Source organism: Catharus ustulatus, chromosome 21 (assembly GCF_009819885.2).
Source record: "Catharus ustulatus isolate bCatUst1 chromosome 21, bCatUst1.pri.v2, whole genome shotgun sequence".
Lineage (NCBI taxonomy): Eukaryota > Metazoa > Chordata > Aves > Passeriformes > Turdidae > Catharus > Catharus ustulatus.
In genome coordinates, this window is record NC_046241.1 from 9,030,572 (window position 1) to 9,050,554 (window position 19,983).

General features: G+C 47.6%; 1 protein-coding gene across 2 annotated transcripts; it reads left to right on the forward strand.

Annotated features, from left to right (window-relative positions):
• The first annotated feature begins 490 nt into the window (after window positions 1-490).
• UBAC1 (UBA domain containing 1) lies at window positions 491-15,905 on the forward strand. 2 transcript variants are annotated; one of them, XM_033077669.2, is made up of 10 exons: window positions 491-885; window positions 4,762-4,882; window positions 5,076-5,149; window positions 6,147-6,254; window positions 6,815-6,917; window positions 7,545-7,653; window positions 8,743-8,974; window positions 10,190-10,276; window positions 10,874-11,012; window positions 13,212-15,905. In XM_033077669.2, exons 1-10 carry the CDS (start codon window positions 748-750, stop codon window positions 13,325-13,327), a joined length of 1,227 nt encoding a protein of 408 aa, XP_032933560.1. In that variant the 5' UTR covers window positions 491-747; the 3' UTR covers window positions 13,328-15,905. The 2 variants fall into 2 exon arrangements, with proteins under 2 accessions (XP_032933560.1, XP_032933559.1); XM_033077668.2 differs by having other exon boundaries at window positions 681-885; window positions 6,800-6,917.
• The last annotated feature ends 4,078 nt before the right edge of the window (window positions 15,906-19,983 follow it).

The following is a 19,983-nucleotide window of genomic DNA, read 5'->3' on the forward strand; positions in this document are numbered from 1 at the left end:
CGGGGAGCCGCGGCCCGCGGGCCCCCTCTAACGGCGCGCGGGGGAACTCCCGCTGTCCCCGGCCGCTCCATCCCGCCCCGCTCGGGACAGCAGCACCGCCCCGGTGCCTCCCGGTGTCCCGGAGTGTCCGCGACCCCTCAGCCCGGCCCGGCCCGCCACAGGGACCCCCTCAGTCCTGAGGGACGGAACTACAACTCCCGGCATGCACCGGGCAGCGCCGCAGTCCCGGCGCGCGCCGCGATCCCACAATGCAACCGGGGCAACTCCTTATTAACTGCGGCGCGGCGGAGCCGTTGGTAAACGGTTTTAAACGTCGTGAAGTGTCATTAATCGTTTGCTGAAGGTTTATTAAAGATTTATTAAAGGTTAAAAATCTAAACTCCCCGCCCAGGGGTGGGAGGGGGGAGTTTCCACGCCTTCACTTCCGGAGGAGCTCACGGCGATAGAACTACATCTCCCACCATGCCTGCGCGCTGCCAAGCATTTCCGGTTCCGGCCGCGGCGGGAGCGCCGCCGTGTCCCCGGAGGGACGGCGGGGCCCGGGCGGTGACACCGGCGGTGACACCGGGCAGGGCCGAGCCGGGTACAGGCAGCACCGCGTTCCCAGCGCCGCCCGGGCCGGGCCGCCGCTCCCCCGGGCCGGGCGGGGTCACCTTCATGGGCGGGCGGGAGCGCGCGGCGCTGCCCGGGGCCTGCTGAGGCGGCGGCGGCGGCGAGGGCGGAGCGGCAGCACCGGGACCGGGGGCGATGTTCGTGCAGGAGGAGAAGATCTTTGCGGGGAAGGTGCTGAGGCTCCATGTGTGCACCATGGAGGGCGCCGAGTGGCTGGAGGAGGTGCCTGAGGACACCACGGTGGAGAAGCTGAAGGAGCGGTGCCTGAAGCACGTAAGGAGCGGGGAGCGGCGGGGCGGGACCGGGCTGAGCCCCCGGGACTGCGGGGCTGGGGCTGGAAATCACCGGGGACCGGGCTGAGCCCCCGGGACTGCGGGACTGGGGCTGGAAATCAACGGGGACCGGGCTGAGCCCCCGGGACTGCGGGGCTGGGAATCACCGGGGACCGGGCTGAGCCCCCAGGACTGCGGGGCTGGGGCTGGAAATCACCGGGGACCGGGCTGAGCCCCCGGGACTGGGGCTGGGGCTGGAAATCAGCGGGGACCGGGCTGAGCCCCCGGGACTGCGGGGCTGGGGCTGGAAATCAAAGGGAACCCACTGGGATTACCAGGCCGGGAGAAATAAAAACTGTCTCGTGAGGAAAACTGATTTTACCAACTAGTTTTTAATTTGAAAATAGGGGGGAAAAAATCAGCTCAGGTGAACAGGTGGCTTTGTGTCCTGGTTTGCTGTGTCTGCTTTTCCCTCTCCGAATGACGTGAAGCTGTTCCATATGGAAATAAAACCCCCTTTTGGAGAGTTCTGTGGTTGGTAAAGGAGGATTTGGGGCAGAAATCACTTGGTAGTGTTTGGTTCCAGAGTCTGGCGTGTGTTTTGCAGCGGTGTCAGAGATCCCCAGCTCCTGTGCTGGGTGTCAGCTGGATTCTAACCTGGCTCCTTTCTGTGTCTGAGCAGAGAAGGAAGGGAGGAACTGAAGAGGAGAAATTGCCTGTTTTATTAAAATCTTAGTGCAGCCTCACCCTGTGCTGGCACTGGAACAGCTGAGGTGTTTTTTGGGGGGAGATCAAAGCTTTCCTGACACTCTCCCCCTGCTTTAAACAATAAGATCTTGATGGAGGTGACCAAAGGGTCGCTCAGTTGTCGCTGTGTGGAAGGAGGAGGTGCCCAGGCTGTGGAGCAGAGGCAGAGCTGATGCTTTCAGAGCCCCTGGGCTGAGTTTGGAAGCTCAGGCACAGCCAGGTTCTGCTGTCCTGATTGACAACAGCAGCGTGTGACACGGTGACCCATGGCCAGGAGCCTGGGGCCAGCACAGCCCAAACTGGCAGCTGCACCCCTGACCTGCTGCATTTCTTCCTGAGGGACGTGGAGCTCTGGAGCTGGGAGAAGCTGGAGCCTCAGCTGCTCCCTGTGGAGCACACTTCACTAAATCACATTTATTGTGGGGGGTTTGCCTTTAAAGTCTTGCAAAGGCTTTGTGCAGCAGAAGATCCCTGTAATTTGTAACCTCCCGTTTGAAGGATTAAAGGTTTTATTTCCTGGGTGAAATAAAAGTGCCCAGGAACCCTCCCAGTCACTGAAGGGAGGTGACAGGAAACAGATAAAGACAGCTGGAGTTTTACAGCACAAGGAGGAAGGGCTTCACACTGGCAGAAATCAGGTTTAGAGACAATTTGATAACCAGGGGTGATATTTGATTTCAATCTCCTGCTCTGTGCAAAAATCCATCCTGGAGTGGATTTCCATAACCATAATGGATAATGAGAAGTTTTGTGGAGGGGGAAAACAGACCTGGAAAAATCAGGGAATTAATGTTGATAACACCTTGAGATAATTTCTGCAACCACCTCTTCCAAGAGTCTGATTATGTTCTGAATGTCTCTGAAATTATTCTTTCAGGAAGCAGAGGGAGATGTTTGTAACAGGCTGCAATGGGGAAGTGGCCACTTTTCCCTCCATAACCTTCAAATGCTGGCTGACCTCTGAAGTGCCACTCTTGATGTCTTGATTTCCCCCAAATTTGATGTTTTAGGATCTTTTGTTAGGCAGAGAAATAAACCTCTCCCCCTGGTTTTCCCCCTTACCTGTAACATTTGTTTAAACAAATGGTTTAAGCCACCCATGTTTAATAGTAGGGAATGTCAGGGCTATTTTCAAATGTTTCTGTTATTAAAAGCAAACAAAAACAAGCTTTTTTTTTTATTACTGTTTTAAAACAAACAAAACCTTGTGGTTTACCAGGGCTCCAAGCTTTGCAAAAGGTGTTTGGCATCACCAGGGCTCAGGATTTCAGCAGTTGCTTGGGCACCTGTGACAAATGTTTGTCCCCTGCCAGGCAGAGCAGCCTGCTGGGAACTCCAGAATTAAAAAGAAAAGGTGAGAATGAGTAAAGGCAGTGCTGGTCAGGTGTTTTTTCTGTTTCCAGGGCATTTGAAATGTGAAGACAAGCCAAGTGTTTCACTCAGCAGCCTCTTTGGTGCCCATATCTGCCCTGTTATTCTCTGCAGTTTTTATTAAAGTGCTTGGAAGAACAGGAAATAAGAATTGGTGTCCACAGAACTTTAATTTATTTTTTGCTTGAACTTCTGCCTGATTGGTTTAGTGATTAATTACTGCCCACATTGATTCTGTGATTGTCCCCACATAGTCTGGGGGAAATGGAAATAGGGCTGTGTGTCCTCTCACCCCCAGCATCTGTAACAGGAACATTCTGAGCTTGTTTGCAGAGATGTTCCCCTGATGTACCCAGGCGTTTTGGGCACCTTATCAGATCCATTACAGGAGGTGCTCCCAGCTCTTAATGTGTTCCTTGGCCTTGGTTCAGCCCTTGAGGAGCTGCAGGGTCCCTGGGAAGCTCCTGCTGGACAAAGCAGGGCTCAGATATTCTCACCTCAATCTCAGTGAGGCATCAGAAGCGAGCCCAGGCTCAGGTGAGGGGCTGGAATCCGCGCTGGGAACAAGAGAGTTTTGTTTGGAGAAACAGGAGAGAGCTGAGTTTCCATCAGCTGCAGCAAAGGTGCTGATGGATTCAAAAGGCTCCTTTGCAGGAGGCTGGTGTTGAACAGCACTAAATGCTCCCCCAAAATCAGAATTTCAGTGGGATTTCTGTGCTCTGTTGCACAAAAGGTGAGCACTCTCTTCTGCAGGCGTGGTAGAAACATTTAGAAGTGTCATTAAAAGCTGTCTGCTGTGAGCAGGGCAGGCAAGGTCAGCATGAAGTGTCCTGTTTTGTGGTGAGAACAGCAGCAGCAATTGCAGGTTGTTATTTCTAATTTTGCCTTTCTGGAATTGCAAGCACTTTGCTTTCTTTTTTGCACTCAAACAAATTGGAAGCCTCTAGATGCACTGATGGAATAATCTCTCACTGCATCTGGAGGCACTCTGGTGTGAGGAGGAGGCAGCTCAAGGCCTGTGTGAGCACTCTTTTTAAGGATTTGAACTGATTTCCTGGTGAATTAATTGAGATGCAATTTAGAATTGCAATAAGGGGGAAAAAAATCCATTATATTCTGATTATTTTTGGTTGGGAGGAAGAGCTGTGAATGGAACTTTAGTTCAGCCCTCTAAGCATGGGAGCTCTAAGCCAGCAACCAAATCTCATAATTTCAGCTTGAAACAAGGTGCAGAAACTGCCCAGTTTAAGGTCAGATAAACCAAAACCACTGCTGGCAGTTTACTCTGAGAGTAAATAATAATTATGAGGTGAGGCAGGGAGTTTGTCCTGTTTAGACAGTCCAAATGAGAGCATGCAGCATTCCAGCCTTCCCTCCTGTAAAACACTGCTGCTCTTGGTAGATTTGCATTTTCACTTTGTGAAACTAATTTCTGAAGAGCCTCAGTGATCAGAATGAACCTGGCAGTGGGTCCTGGAGCATCCTTGCTTTGCTCCAAATCTTCCAGAATTTATTGAGAGAGAGAGAGAGATGTCCTGAGCAAGCACAAATCCACTCACAAATCAAACCTCATTTTCTTTAATAAAATGCTTTATGTGCACTGAGCTGTGGCTTGAGCTCCTGAGAAGCCAGGAAATGATGCAGAGTTTGTGTGTGAAGAGCCCTGAGTGCCAGTGGCTCAGGAGGAGCCTCGTTTGTGTCTTCTGATCTGCAGTATTTATTGTCTCTATTTATTGTCTCCGTTTATTGTGTCCTGCAGTGTGTTCCTGGGAGCTTGGAGGATCCCAAAACTGTGACACATCATAAACTCATCCATGCTACTTCTGAGAAGGTGCTGACAGACACAAAAACAGTGCTGGAGGAGAACATCCAGGACAGAGGTGAGATTGGGTTTGGATCCTGTCAGTCAAGGAGCAGCTCGGGTTTGTCTGGCAAATTCCAAATGTTTTTAAGAATTTCTCTCTGCTAAATAAATGGAGCTAATACAGAATGAATGCCCAGGAGCAGTTGGGTTTGAGGGGTGTCTTGCTGCTCTCCCAGCCTCTCTAAGCTGGGCAGTTCCTTCTCTCACAGATGTGTTGCTGCTGGTCAAGAAGCGCGCGCCGGCGCTGCTCCCCAAGATGGCAGATGTGGTTGCAGAGGAGAAGGTGAGTCTTAATTTGGATTAATTGCTTTTAATAATTTGGATTAATTGCTTTGTTGGTGATGTGTGGAAGGGTGATGTACTCTCCTTGGAGAGGTAGATGCTGGCAGTTAAATTCTACAGGAATTGCTTCCCGTTTCTTCCAAACTTAGAGGAAACTGATTTTCCATTTTTAACTTTCATTCTGAGAACATTTGCCTTTAAATAAAACACACAGATACTCTCTGTGGAAATGTTACAGATTTGATTTTTGAACAAATGTCTAGTCACTAAAATACAGTTCAGCAATGTTTGAAAACTCAAAGAGATATGTTAGCTTGCTGTCAGGTTCTCTTCTGCCTTTAGCTCTGTGTGTTTGTCACTCTCTAACCAGCCTCCAGAGCTGGAATGTTGCCTCTCACTGTTTCATTTTGTTTTGTTGGAGCTGTTCCTGAGGATCAGGATGGTGTTTATGATGGAACATAAACTCAGAGGCCTCCAGGTTCTCTGGGATACATCACTGGGATGCATTTATGCTGGAGTTTCCCTGCATGTTTAGGTGTAAGGACTGAAAGTGGGGCAGCCAGCTGAGCTCTGTGGTTGCAGGATGACCCTGGAGCTGTTAGTTGCTAATTCAGTCCTGGGAATTTGTTTTGGAGCCTAACAATCGGCTCAGAGTGAAGTTCAGATGGATGTGGCAAAAAAAAAGTGGGTAAAAGTCATGGATATAAAATGTCCCTTTGGGATGGGTGAGAAGTTCCATTTAAAAATTATTAGTAGGGATGGCAGTGAATAATTGAAAATTCACAGGGATGCAGTAAAATGAGGAGAAATGGTGGCTGTTGATTGGGTGGGTGGGAAATGCTCATCCTTGAGATCTGCTGCAGCCAGATCCAGCTTCATCGACCCTGGAGCTGTTAATCCATGGCATTACAGAGCCCTGCTTGGTGTCTTGGGGAGGGATATGAAACTGTTGTGTGGCTATTGGGTTCTGAAAGCTGCTCCTGTTGCTTTCCCTGCAGAGGAAGCAGGAGCAGAAAGCTCCTGACAAGGATGCCATCCTCAAAGCCACTGCCAACCTGCCCGCGCGCAGCGTGGACCGCACCGTGAGCCACCACAACATGAGGGATGTGAGTGCTGCCCTGCTTTAACTCACACAGCTAGACATCCAGACAGCCTGCTTTATATTCATGTGGAACTGCTTTTTATGCAGTTTCTCTCTGAGAAAGTCAGGTGTCTGTAATGTGTATTAAATAGCTTAAGGTTTAGACACAGCTCATGGTATTTTGTGATAATAAAATACCATCCCTAAACTGGGATTTAAAATGTTTTGTTTGTGCTTGGAAAAAGCCTCAGAGCACATTCAAAATCTGGCAAATGTGAGGTTATGGGATTTTATTTCTTCAGTCTTAAATAATTCAGTGGTTTATTTCCTTTCCTTGACTACTGCCCATGGGGTGTGGCAGAAATAAAAGGACTTTTCTGCCCAGGAGCTTTTGCTTCCATGTAACACCTCACAGGAAGGTCCCAGGCCTCCTGAGAGACTGAACAATGAAAATAAAGCCCTAATAAAGCAACTTTGTGCACAGAGGGCCAGGCTGCTGCTGTGTTACTAACAATAGATACATGAAGATTCATTGGTGGATGGTAACTTCCTGTCTCAATGCTTTGACAGTTTCCTTTCTTGCAGTTCCAGACAGAGCTCCGGAAGATTTTAGTGTCTCTCATAGAAGTTGCACAGAAATTGCTAGCACTGAACCCTGATGCAGTTGAACTATTTAAGAAGGCAAATGGTATGAACTTATCTTAAGAGTTGCTAGTTCAATCCTGGGAATTTGTTTTTGGAGCATAGGAATGGGCTCAGAGTGAGGTTCAGACACTGATGTGGTAGCAAAGCTGCTGAAAACTTTGTGGCAAAAAAAAAAGGATAAAAGTAATGGATATAAATGTCCCTTTGGGATGGGTGAGAAGTTCCATTTAAAAATTATTAGTAAGGATGGTAAAGAATAGTTGAAAATTCACAAGGATGCAGTAAAATGAAGAGGAATTGGGTTGGTGGGAAATGCTCATCCTTGAGATCTGCTATAGCCAGATCCAACTTAATTTCTAGAGAAATGCTTAGTAGATCCTCAGTGAATCTCATATATTTAATTGTGTGGAAATCCCGTGGTCATGTGAGAGTTAGTGGCCTTTTGTTTGAGATCTTGAACACATCTGGGCAAAGTCTTTGTCCTGGAAGAATCAATCTGAGCCCCGGCGAGCTGAGGGCAGCACATTACATGATGAGATGGCAAACTGGGGGCACAAACAAAAGAAGGGATGGGAGAGAGAATGGGGGCTGAACTTAACACATGCCATTCCCCTGACACAGGGGTTGAGCTGGGGTGAATGTGAGCTCTGTTTTGTTTGTGTGTGTGCAGCCATGCTGGATGAGGATGAGGAGGACAGGGTGGACGAGATCGCGCTGCGCCAGCTCACCGAGATGGGCTTCCCTGAGAGCAGAGCTGTCAAAGCCCTCAGGCTGAACCAGTGAGTTCCTGCACCTGCCTGCCACCAATGCTTCTGCTTTAACACACATTTGCATCTTTTTTGTCTCCTTATGTGGGTCACCTCGGTATTAACTCCAAGAAGTGCTGCCTCAGGCACGGTGCAGGTGGCCCAGGGAAGGGGGACCAGGCCTGGATGGGCTCTGCAAGGTCTGTGGGTCACAGGGCTGCCAGGCTGGCACTGTTCCCCAGTATCAAGATCACATTTTCTTCACCTTTCAAAGTTAGATTTTTACAGAGGAAAGGGCAAACTTAGCCCTTTCAGCTGTAGAAATATACTTTGTGCTGATCTTTAAAAAATTCCAAGAACATTGTGAAGTCCAGAGAGCAGCTGCAGTAAAATAGGAGGTCATGTAGTTCCTTCTCATGGCTCAGGAAAAGCCAGCTGTGCTCCCTCACCCTTCAGAGAGCTTTGTTAGGCCATTCTTGAAACATTTTGCTGGTAGAGTCCACGACATATTCCAGTCCTACTTTTCCAGTGCCTCAGGAAGACTTTGTTCTCTGCTGTCCTACAGCTTCCATGGTGTAACAGAAAAGCCAGACAGGCAAAGGCTTTCCCTTCCATGAATGTGCAATAATTCCTGTGTGTCAAATGGAATGGCACATTCCCTGCACTATTGTTGTGTTTTCTTTTCCCTTTCCACCTGTTGGAAGAGGTGTTTGGGAGCTCTGAGGTTCCCATCACTGCACAGCAAGTGATGCTGTCACACCATGGTGTTGTACTCCCTCTCCCTGAGGAGCAGAGCTGTTGGCACCTGAGATGTGGCTCCAGTGCAAATTTAGAACATGCTTTGCTGGCAGTTCTGTCCGCATTGCAAACAGCCACAAAGCAGATGCTGCAGAGGGTGAGGTGACTCCTTCAGAAATTCAAAATCTGGGTTACAGGTCCAAGCTGGCCTTGGAACCTCTCTTTTCCCAGATTCAGAGACAACTGTGGATGCTCAGAGAACTGAGGTGCTCTGAGATTTGCTCCAAAACTTTATTTATGATTTCCCAGTGCTAATGAACTGCAGGGAGTCCATGGGAGCAGCTGGAGCTCTCCTCTCACCGCGCTGTTGCCGTTCTCTTGCAGCATGTCGGTGACCCAGGCCATGGAGTGGTTGATAGAACACGCTGATGACCCTGCTGTGGATGCTCCTCTGCCAGGTCAGCCTCCTGCAGAAGCCCCAGCTGAAGGTGCTGCCTCCTCTGCTGAGGCAGCTGCAGGTGCCAGCTCGGAGGAGGGAGGGGAGGAGGCCAAGGATGAGCTGACGGAAATCTTCAAGAAGATCCGGAGGAAAAGAGAATTTCGTCCAGACCCACGGGTGGGTGAAACTTCCATGGGCACCATGAAATCCAAATAAATGTTTAGTTAATAATGGAATGGGACCTCTGGGTAGTTGGGTATTGTGCTGGTGTTTAGGGAGTGTTTAAATTCAGGGATGCATTTCTGTCTGGGACAGCAGGATCTGCATGGAAGGAACTGTCACTGCTGCACCTGGAAACTCTGAGGGGGCTGAAGGGAGCCCCAGAGCCCTGGCATTGCTGTTTTCACTGCAGCCTGGGAAGGAGCTGTCACTGCTGCACCTGGAGACTCTCTGAGGGGATTGAAGGGAGCTCCAGAGCCCTGGCTTTGCTGTTTTCACTGCAGCCTGGGAAGGAAGGGTGCAGGACAGGAGTAGATCCTTTGGTTGTAGAAAAGGGTGGATGGGGCTCAGAAAACCCTGGATTAGTGCAAAGTGTTCCTGCTCCTGGCAGGGAGTTGGAACTGGATGGGCTCTAAGGTCCTTTCCAAGCCAAACCATTCCATGATTCTGTGGAAAGGACAGAAGAACACTGTTTTAGGGAGCAGGGAAAAGCACCTCCAGCAGATTGAAGTCTTGCAGCAAGGACAGAAGCTGCCCTTTTTTCAGAACACAGCATTACCTGCACTGGGAATGTGTTGTTTTCCCACTGGGGACACACCAGGAGGGGCTCTGTGACATTTGGCACCTTGGGTTCACAACTGGCTGTTCTGAGATTTGGGTGAAGAGCTGCAAATGCATTTGGTGCAATTTTTAACCAGTGAAACATTCTCATACCATTGTCTGGGTGTGTTTGAATGCATCACACTCAGCAGCAGTGTAATAAATCTGGGAAGTGAAGTTAAAGGGGGTGAATAGAACCACAAACACACATCGAGGCTGATCTGTCAGTGAGATGTGAGCAAGAGCTTTGGGACAGGAGAGGAGTTCCAAAATGAGGTTTTTCCCCTCATTTTCCTTTTCTACCCCAGGTACATTTGTTCTTTGCCTTGCATTCAGCTTCCAGTGTTGAGAGTAGGAACTACCTCCTAAGATTATTTTCTTCTTCCATAATAAAGACACTTTAGATCTAGAATATTTGAAAACTTTGCTAATAAAATTACTGAGTGTTGTGCATATGGAAATTACGGGGGAGTTTTACCTCACATAAAACTGCACCCAGAAGGTGAAGGGCTATGATTGCTCTCATTTCTGTTGTAAATGTGACATTAATGAAGCTGTGGGGCTCTGCTCTAGGCTGTCATTGCCCTGATGGAGATGGGATTTGATGAAAAGGAAGTGGTGGATGCACTCAGAGTGAACAACAACCAGCAAAATGCAGCCGTGAGTACAAAGTCCTGCTCAGGTCTGTCCCACTGATGCTTCTCATCCTTGAGCTGGATCATGATTTGATGAAGTCAACTCCTGCTGAAGATTCAGGAGCACAAATTCTGTGCCTGGAGCTCAGGGTCTGTGAGGCTGAGACTGAGAAACCCCCTCACCACAGCCTGCAAAAGAGATTGTGCTGTCATGAGAAAGGAGAAAATACTCCCAAGAATAACTGGTTTAGGACAGGAATAAATGGTCCAGGATAGATTCAAGGCATGCAGGGTGTAAATTACCATTTGGCAGCAATGTTTCCACAGTTGCTGGAATCAGAAAAAGGAATTTTTTCCAAGATTGATTAGTCCCCTGCTGTATATTGAGGGAAATTTCCCTGCTGACAGGCAGGGAATCCTCTCTTCACTATCCAGTGCTGGCTACTGTTGGAGAGAGGATGTTGTGTTGGATGGTACAAATGGATGTGTGAAAAGAAATGTACAGCTCAGGCTTTAACTGAGAGAGGGGGGAAAGTATTTTTAAAATGCCACATTAGCAAAACTTTTGAGTAGAGACACTTTGGTTTTAATGAAATCTGATGTGCCTGCTGATTTCTTTCAGTGTGAGTGGCTGCTGGGAGACAGAAAACCTTCTCCAGAGGACTTAGATAAGGGCATTGACACCAACAGCCCTCTCTTCCAAGCCATCTTAGAAAACCCAGTGGTACAATTAGGGCTCACCAACCCTAAAACTCTTCTAGGTAAGTCCTGTGTGGGTTCCTGCTGGATTTATCAGGAAATCAAAGCAGAGATGATGCTGACAGCCCCCCTGGGGGGATAGGGGCAGCTCTGGAGCCTTTTCCTGCTGTTTGTTTGCCTCATCCTGCAGCTCAGCTGAGCCCAGGGCAGGCCTTGGGGCTGTCCCAGAAATGATTCTAATTCCCCAGGATTGCACTTGGTGAACTCAGAACTTGAATAGCTGCTGGCTGCAAAGCTTTTGTGGCTTTAGGAGACCTTTTGTGTGCTCCCTTTGGCCATGAGGAGAAAAATCAGCAATGTCTGTCTAGAACTCTGATTATTTCCCAGAAAAAACAAGGCTGTGTCCTGCTGTGCTGCTCCCTGTGTGTGAGGCCTGCTCACTGAGACAGAAGGGAACTTGTGGAGAGGTGTCCAAACAAGAAGGCTGAGCTAAGGCTTTGCCTATCAAAATGGAGATAAAATGGGAAAACAGCCTTCCCCCTTGCCTGGCTTTGAGCTCTGTGGTAAAGTCTGTGTGCTCAGGGTCAGAAAAGCTGTGGGCACAGCCTGTGCCCAGCTGAGGAGCCTGACAGAGCCTCAGATCCCTGAGGAATTGCTCTTTTTGACAGCACAGAACAATGGCTGGCTCTGTCATGTAGATATAAAAAGTTTTGCATTTAATCTTTGGCTTCAAAACTTACTTGAAGCAATGCTTTTAAATAAAAGCTGTGTGCACAGCTCATTCAAGAGAGCCTTAAAAATACTGCTTTAAATGTAATTAGGAGAGTTTGCAAGCCTTTAAATAATTCAAGAGCAGAACCTTCCCACTCTTGATTTCTGAACAAATGGTCTCTTCATTTCCAACAGGGGTTCCACACTGCAGCTCAGAATATAAATAGAAAATGAAATGCCATTATAGGAGCTTGTGGAGCTTGGATGAACATCAGAGAATTTATTCCTAATGATACATCTGCAAATTGCTTATGGCACAGGTTTTAATAATGAGGGTTACAGAATATTGATCAATCTTTAGTTTTGAGCTTCTGAGTCTGTGCAAAAGAAAATAGTTCAAGTGCTGAAAGGGGAGCTGTGGATTTTATTTTGGGCTTTCCTGGAGGCAAGTTGCATGACCTTGAGCAAGGTATTAATGAGGAGATTTTCAGAGGTGCTGGGCACTTGCAGCTCCCACTAATGGCACTTGAGCTTTGTGCACTGCCACTCCTGGGAGGATTAACCCTGACCTTGGGCCAGGCTGTTACAACACTGACATTTTGGTGACTCTGCAGCTGCTTTTTTTGTCCATTCTGTGATGACTGGCTCCAAATGTCCAGGAGCCCAGCTCAGTGCCTGTCAAAGGGCTTAAATCAGTGCCTGGCCCATTCCTCTGCCAGATTTGCAGCTCAGATCTTCCTTCAGCATGAGTAGAAGAGTCAAAACTAGAAGCAGTAAAAAAGCAACAAAAAGGCAAACAAACAGCAAAGCTTATTGTAAAGACAGAATATTAATTGAATTTTTGCACCACTGTCCCTGTTCAGAAATTGAAATATTTTTTCTGCACACCCAACCTTTCCCTGACTCTCCAGACACCAGGAAGGAGGAACAGGATGCTGCTTCCCTGGTGGCTCCAGGAGCCTCTATTAAAATAAAAAGTGCTGAGATTTGGAGGCTTATGGGGCTGCACTTGTGCTGGCTCTGTGCAACCTTTGGCACATCAACTGCTGCTTCTGCTGGCTTGATTTCCTCTGCAGAGGATCTATGACAGCACAGGGAACAGGCAGGAGGTGACTGTGCTTTCCATGAACTGTCTTGGTTAGATATCAGGGAGGAAAAGGATATTGGTGCAAGAAATCCAGGCTGGGATGTGGAGAAAGCTTTGGTCAGAGCTGCAGGGGAGTGCTCAGGAATGGATAAATCTCATGGCGTGATCCTGGACACTGAGACCTGGACACATTTAAGGCTTTACCTTTTCAACCCCATGTCCTTGAGGTTCTGTGAGCTGGCCTGTAATCCAGGCTGAGTATTTAATCACTGTCTGCAGTGAATTTAGTGCTGAGAAGGGAGGAAAGCACAAACCCTGTAGCAACATCCAAGGCTGTGGACCCTCAGGAATGCACAGTGTGTACCCCCAGCATTTCTGAGCTGCAGCAATTCCTCACTGCCCTGCTGTTAAAACCCCCCAAACACTGCAGGAACTAACTGTTGCAATCCCTATTTCTTGGCAGCCTTTGAGGATATGCTTGAAAACCCCTTGAACAGCACTCAGTGGATGAACGATCCCGAGACGGGGCCGGTGATGTTACAGATCTCCCGAATCTTCCAGACGCTGAACCGCACGTAGAGGGAGCTGCCAGTGCACTGTGCCACTTCCCCCTGGGCCTCACTCCCCCTCCTCCAGCAGGGGAGGGGGCCTGGATGGTTGGGAAGGGCTGGAGGGAGGGAGGGAATGGGGAGATCCTGGCTGGAGGGGTCTCTGGCACGAGAGCGTTCGTAGTTACGGCCAGCAGGAGTGAGTTGCCTTGTGGATTTAGTGTTAGTGGAAGAGGTTTGAGGATTTTGTTTATGTTTTCAGGTATTAGGTTTAAAATAAAATATATCTATTAAAAAAAAAAAAAATAGGAAAAAGGTTTTGTGAAAACACTTAAGAATCTGATTGTTGGAAAGAAATATTGCTCGTTCCAAAGGCCTGTGACAGTTTTCTGGCCAGGTTTGTAGGATCTGGCTGGTGTTTACAAAAGGTCACTGACCACTAGCATAGGATATTAATCATCTCCATACAGTATTAATTTATGGCTCTTATCAAATTGCAAAACTGCTTTTTAAAAAAAAATAAATAAATTGATTCTTAAGAAATGTTTTTTAAAAGCCCAAATCTTGGGAGGGCAAGCACATTTCTATCCAAGCTTGTTTATCTGGCATTCTAATTTAAGCAGAATCATTCAGAGATGGAATTCTAATAAATAACATTACTTTTTCCTATTTATTTGCTGCATTAGTGTTGTTGCAGTCCCACTGGGGTTGTATTTGAAGGAGGTTCTCTGTCAGGTACCATGAAGGTGCAGGATCTCTTTCACCACATCAAGGCTTGGATTCCCAAGTGGCTGCAATTAATTCCTGAGCTCACACTCTGCAAGGAAGGATATGTTCACACAGTGATGTTTTTTTTTCCCATTTTTATGTGCACAGTTTTGGCTTGTGGGGGGTTTTATTCTGTTTACAAAAGAAAAAAAAAAAAAAGCAGCTGAATTGCATGGGGGAGTTGCTGGTGTTCTGTAAAGTCACAGAACCACACAGGTTTTTATCTTGTTTAAGGTGTTTAAAGCACGCTTGAAATTGCTGTCTTTGAGTTAGAAGTGGGTTTTCTTTATACTGATTTTTCCCATGGTTATACCAAGAATGTCAGGCTGGGTCTTTCCTATTTTGCCAGAAGACTGACTTGAGATTTCAGAGAGGAATTCTGAGCTGTTGGGAGCAGAACTCACTGTGAATATCCAGCTGGTGTTTATGGCTGGGCTCTGCAGGTGTTACTTTTTTAGCAAGCTGCTAAAAAAAGGGGAGTTATTTTCAGCTTGGTGAAACATGATTGACATCTGTCACCATCCCTGCCATGCCTTGTGCTTCACAGCCCTGCAGGAAAGGCAGAAGAGGCAAATCTTGCAGAGAAAGCAGGTGGAGACCCTGTCCTTAAACAGCACCAAGGTGTCCTGCCCAGCAGGGACATCCTGAGCAGCTCTGCCAGGGATTTCTGTGCAGTTGGAGATTTTTTTTTTAAACAAAAAAGATGCAACCTGAAACCCTACAACAAGTTTTGGCCTGAACTTGGCATCTGCTCTGTGCTGTTATGCAGCTGAGGCACTGAAGTTGCCAATTTCTCATAATTAATATGAAGGGTGGAGAAATCAAAACAGCCTGAGATTTTATCTTGTCTTACTATCCCAGGATTTTTTTTTTAATTTTGTAATTTCATATTAAGCTTTACAGTTGATGACTGCTGAAATATTTACTTCTACATTTAGAAATTCCAAGCTTTATAGAGATGCTTCTTCTGTTCAAATTGGACAGTAAAACCATTTTTGTGGGCTCTTGCTAAGAATAGATTGACAACATGACATGAAATTATAACCTTGTCCTGTAACTGAGGCCAGGAGCCTGATCCTGCACCCCAGTGAGCTGCTCATGAGTAGCTGTGACTGAATATTGTGGTCTTATGAAAAGTTTTGATTATTTAATCCATTTTTTTTGTTTACTCCTGGAGCTTTTTGCCTGTAATAATACCAGAAGACTCTTTTACTTGAAGCTCTTAATGTTAGAGAGAAATGTCCTTCTCTGCAGTCAGGATTCTGGTTAATATTCCTTTTAATGAGTGTTTTTAGAGAACAAAGTTGGGAAAAACTGCCCTGTAGTTTTGTGGGAGGTTTTTTTGGCTTCTGAATGGATAAGGAGAGGTTGAGACTTAGCAAACAGATCCTTTGGTGCAATTGTGGCCCCTGGAGAATGTAAAGGCTTGGGAAATGCTGGGTTTGATTTCAGGAGTCCTTGGTTGGAGCTCAGAGGGATAAAAGTGCTCAGAGCTGCCTCCCTTGGAAAGCCAGCACCCCTCAGAGCCACTGAACTGGTTCAGTGTGGGGGAAAGCAGCAGGAAAACAAATTATCCTCTGTGGGAGAAGGTGAGAATGCCCAGGTGCAGCAGCAGCATTGGAGATAAAGGAATTCTGCATTTTAGGATGCTGGGAGGCTTTCTGGGTTTTGTTATTCCAGAGCTCAGCATTTCCCCAGCTGAGGTGTTGTTTGGGGTGGCTTTAACACAGCCCTGCTTGGCTTGTGAGAACTGAAGTTTGCAGTGGCCAAAAGCTGAAGGAGACCAGAATTTAGGAGGTGAGGTATTTGCAGCAAGGCAGAGGAGTTGATGTAAACCCACCCAAAACTCCCCTGAGGAATTGGTCAAGACATCAGTGGTGCTGGGCTGTGAATTCAGGGGCTGTGCTGCTGTGAATTCCAGGGGCTGTGCCATCACCCCAGGGCTGGGATTGCTGCTTCATCCCAGAAAATGCAGAGGGGAGTTGAGTCCCCTGTGCTTGAAAAGGCACAGATTGGCCCAGTTTTTATAAAACCTGAGATGTCACCACTCTGGAGGCAGACCCTGCAGCCATGGGGCACAAGGAATGTTTGTGGCTTTTCCTGGGGAGGAACTGTCCTGTCCTGTCTCTGGGTCTGTGAGACATCCCTGAAAAACAGATTTTGTTAAATAAAACCAGCAGGTTTTGTGAGGAAGAACTCCCAGCAGTAAGGATTTACAGGTCCTGTGCTTGCACCTGGGGTGTTCAAGTTCAAACCAGCACAGACCTGTCAGAGTTAATTTTCTCTTAGCATGGTCAAGGGAATATTTGTAATCCTGGGAGATGGAGCAGGGAGGAGATGGGGTGGTGGGTGACTAATAGTGGGATTTTTCCAGTTCTTGCTCTTTGCCCCACTGTTTGCCAGACAATCTTGTACCTTTTGATCTTGCAGGCTTCTTGCAAGTAGCCAGCTATTTATTTAAATATATCTAACTTATAATTGTGTCATCAAAATACTGATATTTTAATGGCAATGTCCTATATGGAAGTTTGTTCTCAGGGCAGTATTTATACTCTTCTTTTTAGGGGGATGCATTTAAAGGGATGTATTTGGTAAAAAAGGCCAGTGGCTGCTTTCCAGCTTGGACCTTGATTGTCCTGTGAGCCTGAGCTGGAGTAACTCTCCTGCTGAGCCTCTCTCCCTGCTCCAGCCCAAAGAATCTGCCACTCCTCCTCTCCTGCTGAGCAGGGCATGAGTCTTCCTTCAGGATTCCTGCATCCCTCCATGGGAATGGTCACACAGGATGACCCTGCTGGGCTTTGCACCATTTCAAGGACATTTTGTGTTCTCCATGCAGCTGGAAAAGAGACTTGCAGAGTTCCCAAAGCTGCCATCAGGGCATCCCTCCCTGGGAGGGTGTGAGGTTCTCCTGTCCCAAACCTTGATCCTCCCCCTTTCCTCCCTCCTCTCCTGGAACCAAACTTGCATTTCAGAGATTGGTTTTCATATCCAAGCAATTCTTGAGTGGTTATTGAAATCCTTTTTAGTTAGGACTGTTACAATTCCATTTTTTAGGTGTTCACACCAAAAGAAGCATCGCACCAAACGAATGTATGGCAACACTGTCAGCATTGCCTGTGGGAGAGGCACAGCTTACTGTGATCTCTGCTGCACTGGAAATTTCCCAAAGGCACAGGACAGCCAGTGTTTCATCCAAAGTAACCACCCTGACTTTCTACTTTTAATAATAAATACCATTTTTATTCAAGAACAGAGCAGCTTCCAGCTGGTATTTCCATCTGAGAGTCCTGGAGCTTTGGGGATGGAGATCCTGCCTGGATCCCCTCTCTGGGACAGCTCCTGCTCAGGAGGATTTGTGCTGGCTGTGGCAGAGCAGTGGGAGCAATCCCCACCTCCCTGCACGGGGTGTTATGTCCATGTGAATGTTCTCATGGTGGTTCTCACCTCCATCCCCACATCCAGGTGTAGCAAAAGGGGTTTTTTTAAGGACTTCTTGCCCTAGATTTGAAGATCTTCAATGCAGATCCTGTTTGCAGCATGTGAACTTCAGTAAATGTAAATGTATTAAATTCTTACTGAATTTGGGGGTAGTTTTATATCACGCTCTGGGGAGAGGGAGGAAATTGGATCATGTTTTAAATGAAGCCCCACAAACCCAAGTGTCTCTGTTGCAGCAGGTAACAGAGGCCTGTAGAGATTTTAAATTTGCATATTTTTATCATGGCTTAATGAACTGTACACGAATGTGATTTGCTCCCCAGCACTTCCCACGAGGCAGCACCAGTCAAGTTCCACTGCAAGGTACTGACTGCACATTTTTCATTTCACCTGTGTATACAACAATTAGGTACTGCATAGATAACTTTGATCTGGCTCTGGTGCCGGTGTGTGGCATGCACAGCTCTTCCTAAGGTGTAACATTACTTTTCTGAAGCTTAAACTAGGGCAGCCATCCCTGAGCCTGTGGAGTTCAGGATTCATTCTGGCCACGCTTGCTGGGTCCCCGACCTCTCCCCGAGCAGGAACAGCAGCAGGATTTGCTCCCTGCAGAATTCCTGCAGGCCAAAAAGCAAGGAATGCTGCTAGTTTGTGATCATTTGAAGCAGTTGCTGTTGTGTTCTCAAATATATTCCTGAAAGTCAGGGGGGTGTTGGCAAAGCCAGGCCTGGTCAGGCTGGAATTGTTTTGTGTGGAGATGTGGAACCCACAGGCAGGGCTGGAATGAATGCTGAGGCTTTAAACCTGCTCACACATAACCCCAGACACTGATGTTGTGTGTGCTGTACATTTATAATATATCTTCAAAATAAAGTTTTTTGATTTATTACAAGGTGTTCAGAACCATCATTTGCAGGAGCAGCAGAAGTTTATGGATCCACGTTGTTCAGTGTTCCTTGGACCTGCAGGAATTGTTTCTCAGAAGTGGGGTGTGAGAGCTGCTCCTACACAGTTTGTGCAGGAAATCCTGGTTCAGCTGCTGCTTTTACCCTGGAAATTATTTCTCTGTTTTTCAGGAAAGGTTGCATTTGGGGAGATTGATTGCAAGGGCTTTGTGAAACACAGCCTGGCGATCCCCTGGGATGTTCTGATGCCACTGAAGATGGATTTATCTTGACAGTTGTTGACTGACAAATTGAAGTCTTTTCTTTCCCAACAAGGGATCCCTCATTAAGGAAAGGAGCTCCAGCAAGCAGCAGCTGCTGGGATGCAGCAACTTGCACATGATGTAACCAAAATTCCCATCTGGCTGTCGTGGTGCCAGCACTGCTGTGGGAGATCTGGGAAGCACTTCCAAGCCTTGGCCCCTTCTCTGGGTGCCCTGGAGGTGTAAATGTGGTGTCTTGGTGGTGTAAATGTGTGAGATTATTTCTGTACAGGAGAGAGAATCTCTAGAGTTCATTTGGGGTTTTTTGGCAGTAGGGTTTTTTAATTAATTAGCATTTTCTTCCACGTTCAGGGCAAGGAACCTGCCAGCAGCCTGTTTATTTAGCAGTTACAGCAACTGCTGAAGAGTTCAGAGTGATTTTCATTGTGTCCCATGAGAATTGGAGGATTAGAGTGTGAGACATCAAAATGCTGCTTGCTGAGATCACGCTGGTAAATGTGGTGGTGTTAAATGCATCTGGGTTTGGTGTCAGGCCCTAACTCAGATCTGCTGTCATGCACAGCTCAGCAGCAGGGCAATTCAAAGGTCCAGCTCTCCACTAATTTAAAATTAAAACAAAAAAAAAATTACCTTAAAGCAGCTTGGGATGTATCATTAGATAATGACACTTCTGAACCCAGACTGGTACAGCAGGTCTGGGCAGAAATCCACACCTTGAAAATGAAGAAGTGTGAGTGACAGGAGGGGCAGTGGCTGCTGTGTGTTTGGCAGCTCCTGCTGCACAGGGACGTGTCCTGGGCTGCTCCAGCAGGGCCCAAATCCCTCACAGAGGGTGGGGAAGGGAAGCACAGGCTGTGGAAGAGCAGCTTGGTGTTGGCAGGGCTGATGATGCTGACAGCACAGTGGTGTGGCCAGAGGCGTTCCCAGCCCTCCATGGGTGCCCTCCCAGGGTTGGATTGGGTTTTCTCCTTCCCTGTGTTTGCTCTTTCCCATGGATTGGTGGGCATGGTCACACTGCCCCTTAGAAAGGAGCAGGAATTTGTACAATTACCATCAGCTCCTCTGGGTCTCCTGGAGAGGGTTCAGAGAATCCTGCCCCACCCCTGGAAGTGCTCAAGGCCAGGTTGGACAGGGCTTGGAGCACTCTGGTTTGGTGGCAGGGAGTGGAACTGTAAGGTCCCTTCCAATCCAAAGCATTGTGTGATTCTGTGGAACAGATGGAAGCAGCAGATGCTTCCCCTGGGACAGCCCAGTGAGCTCAGACCAGGCTGCTGTCCCCTTGGTGACAATCCTGTCATGGGCTCTCTGCTTGA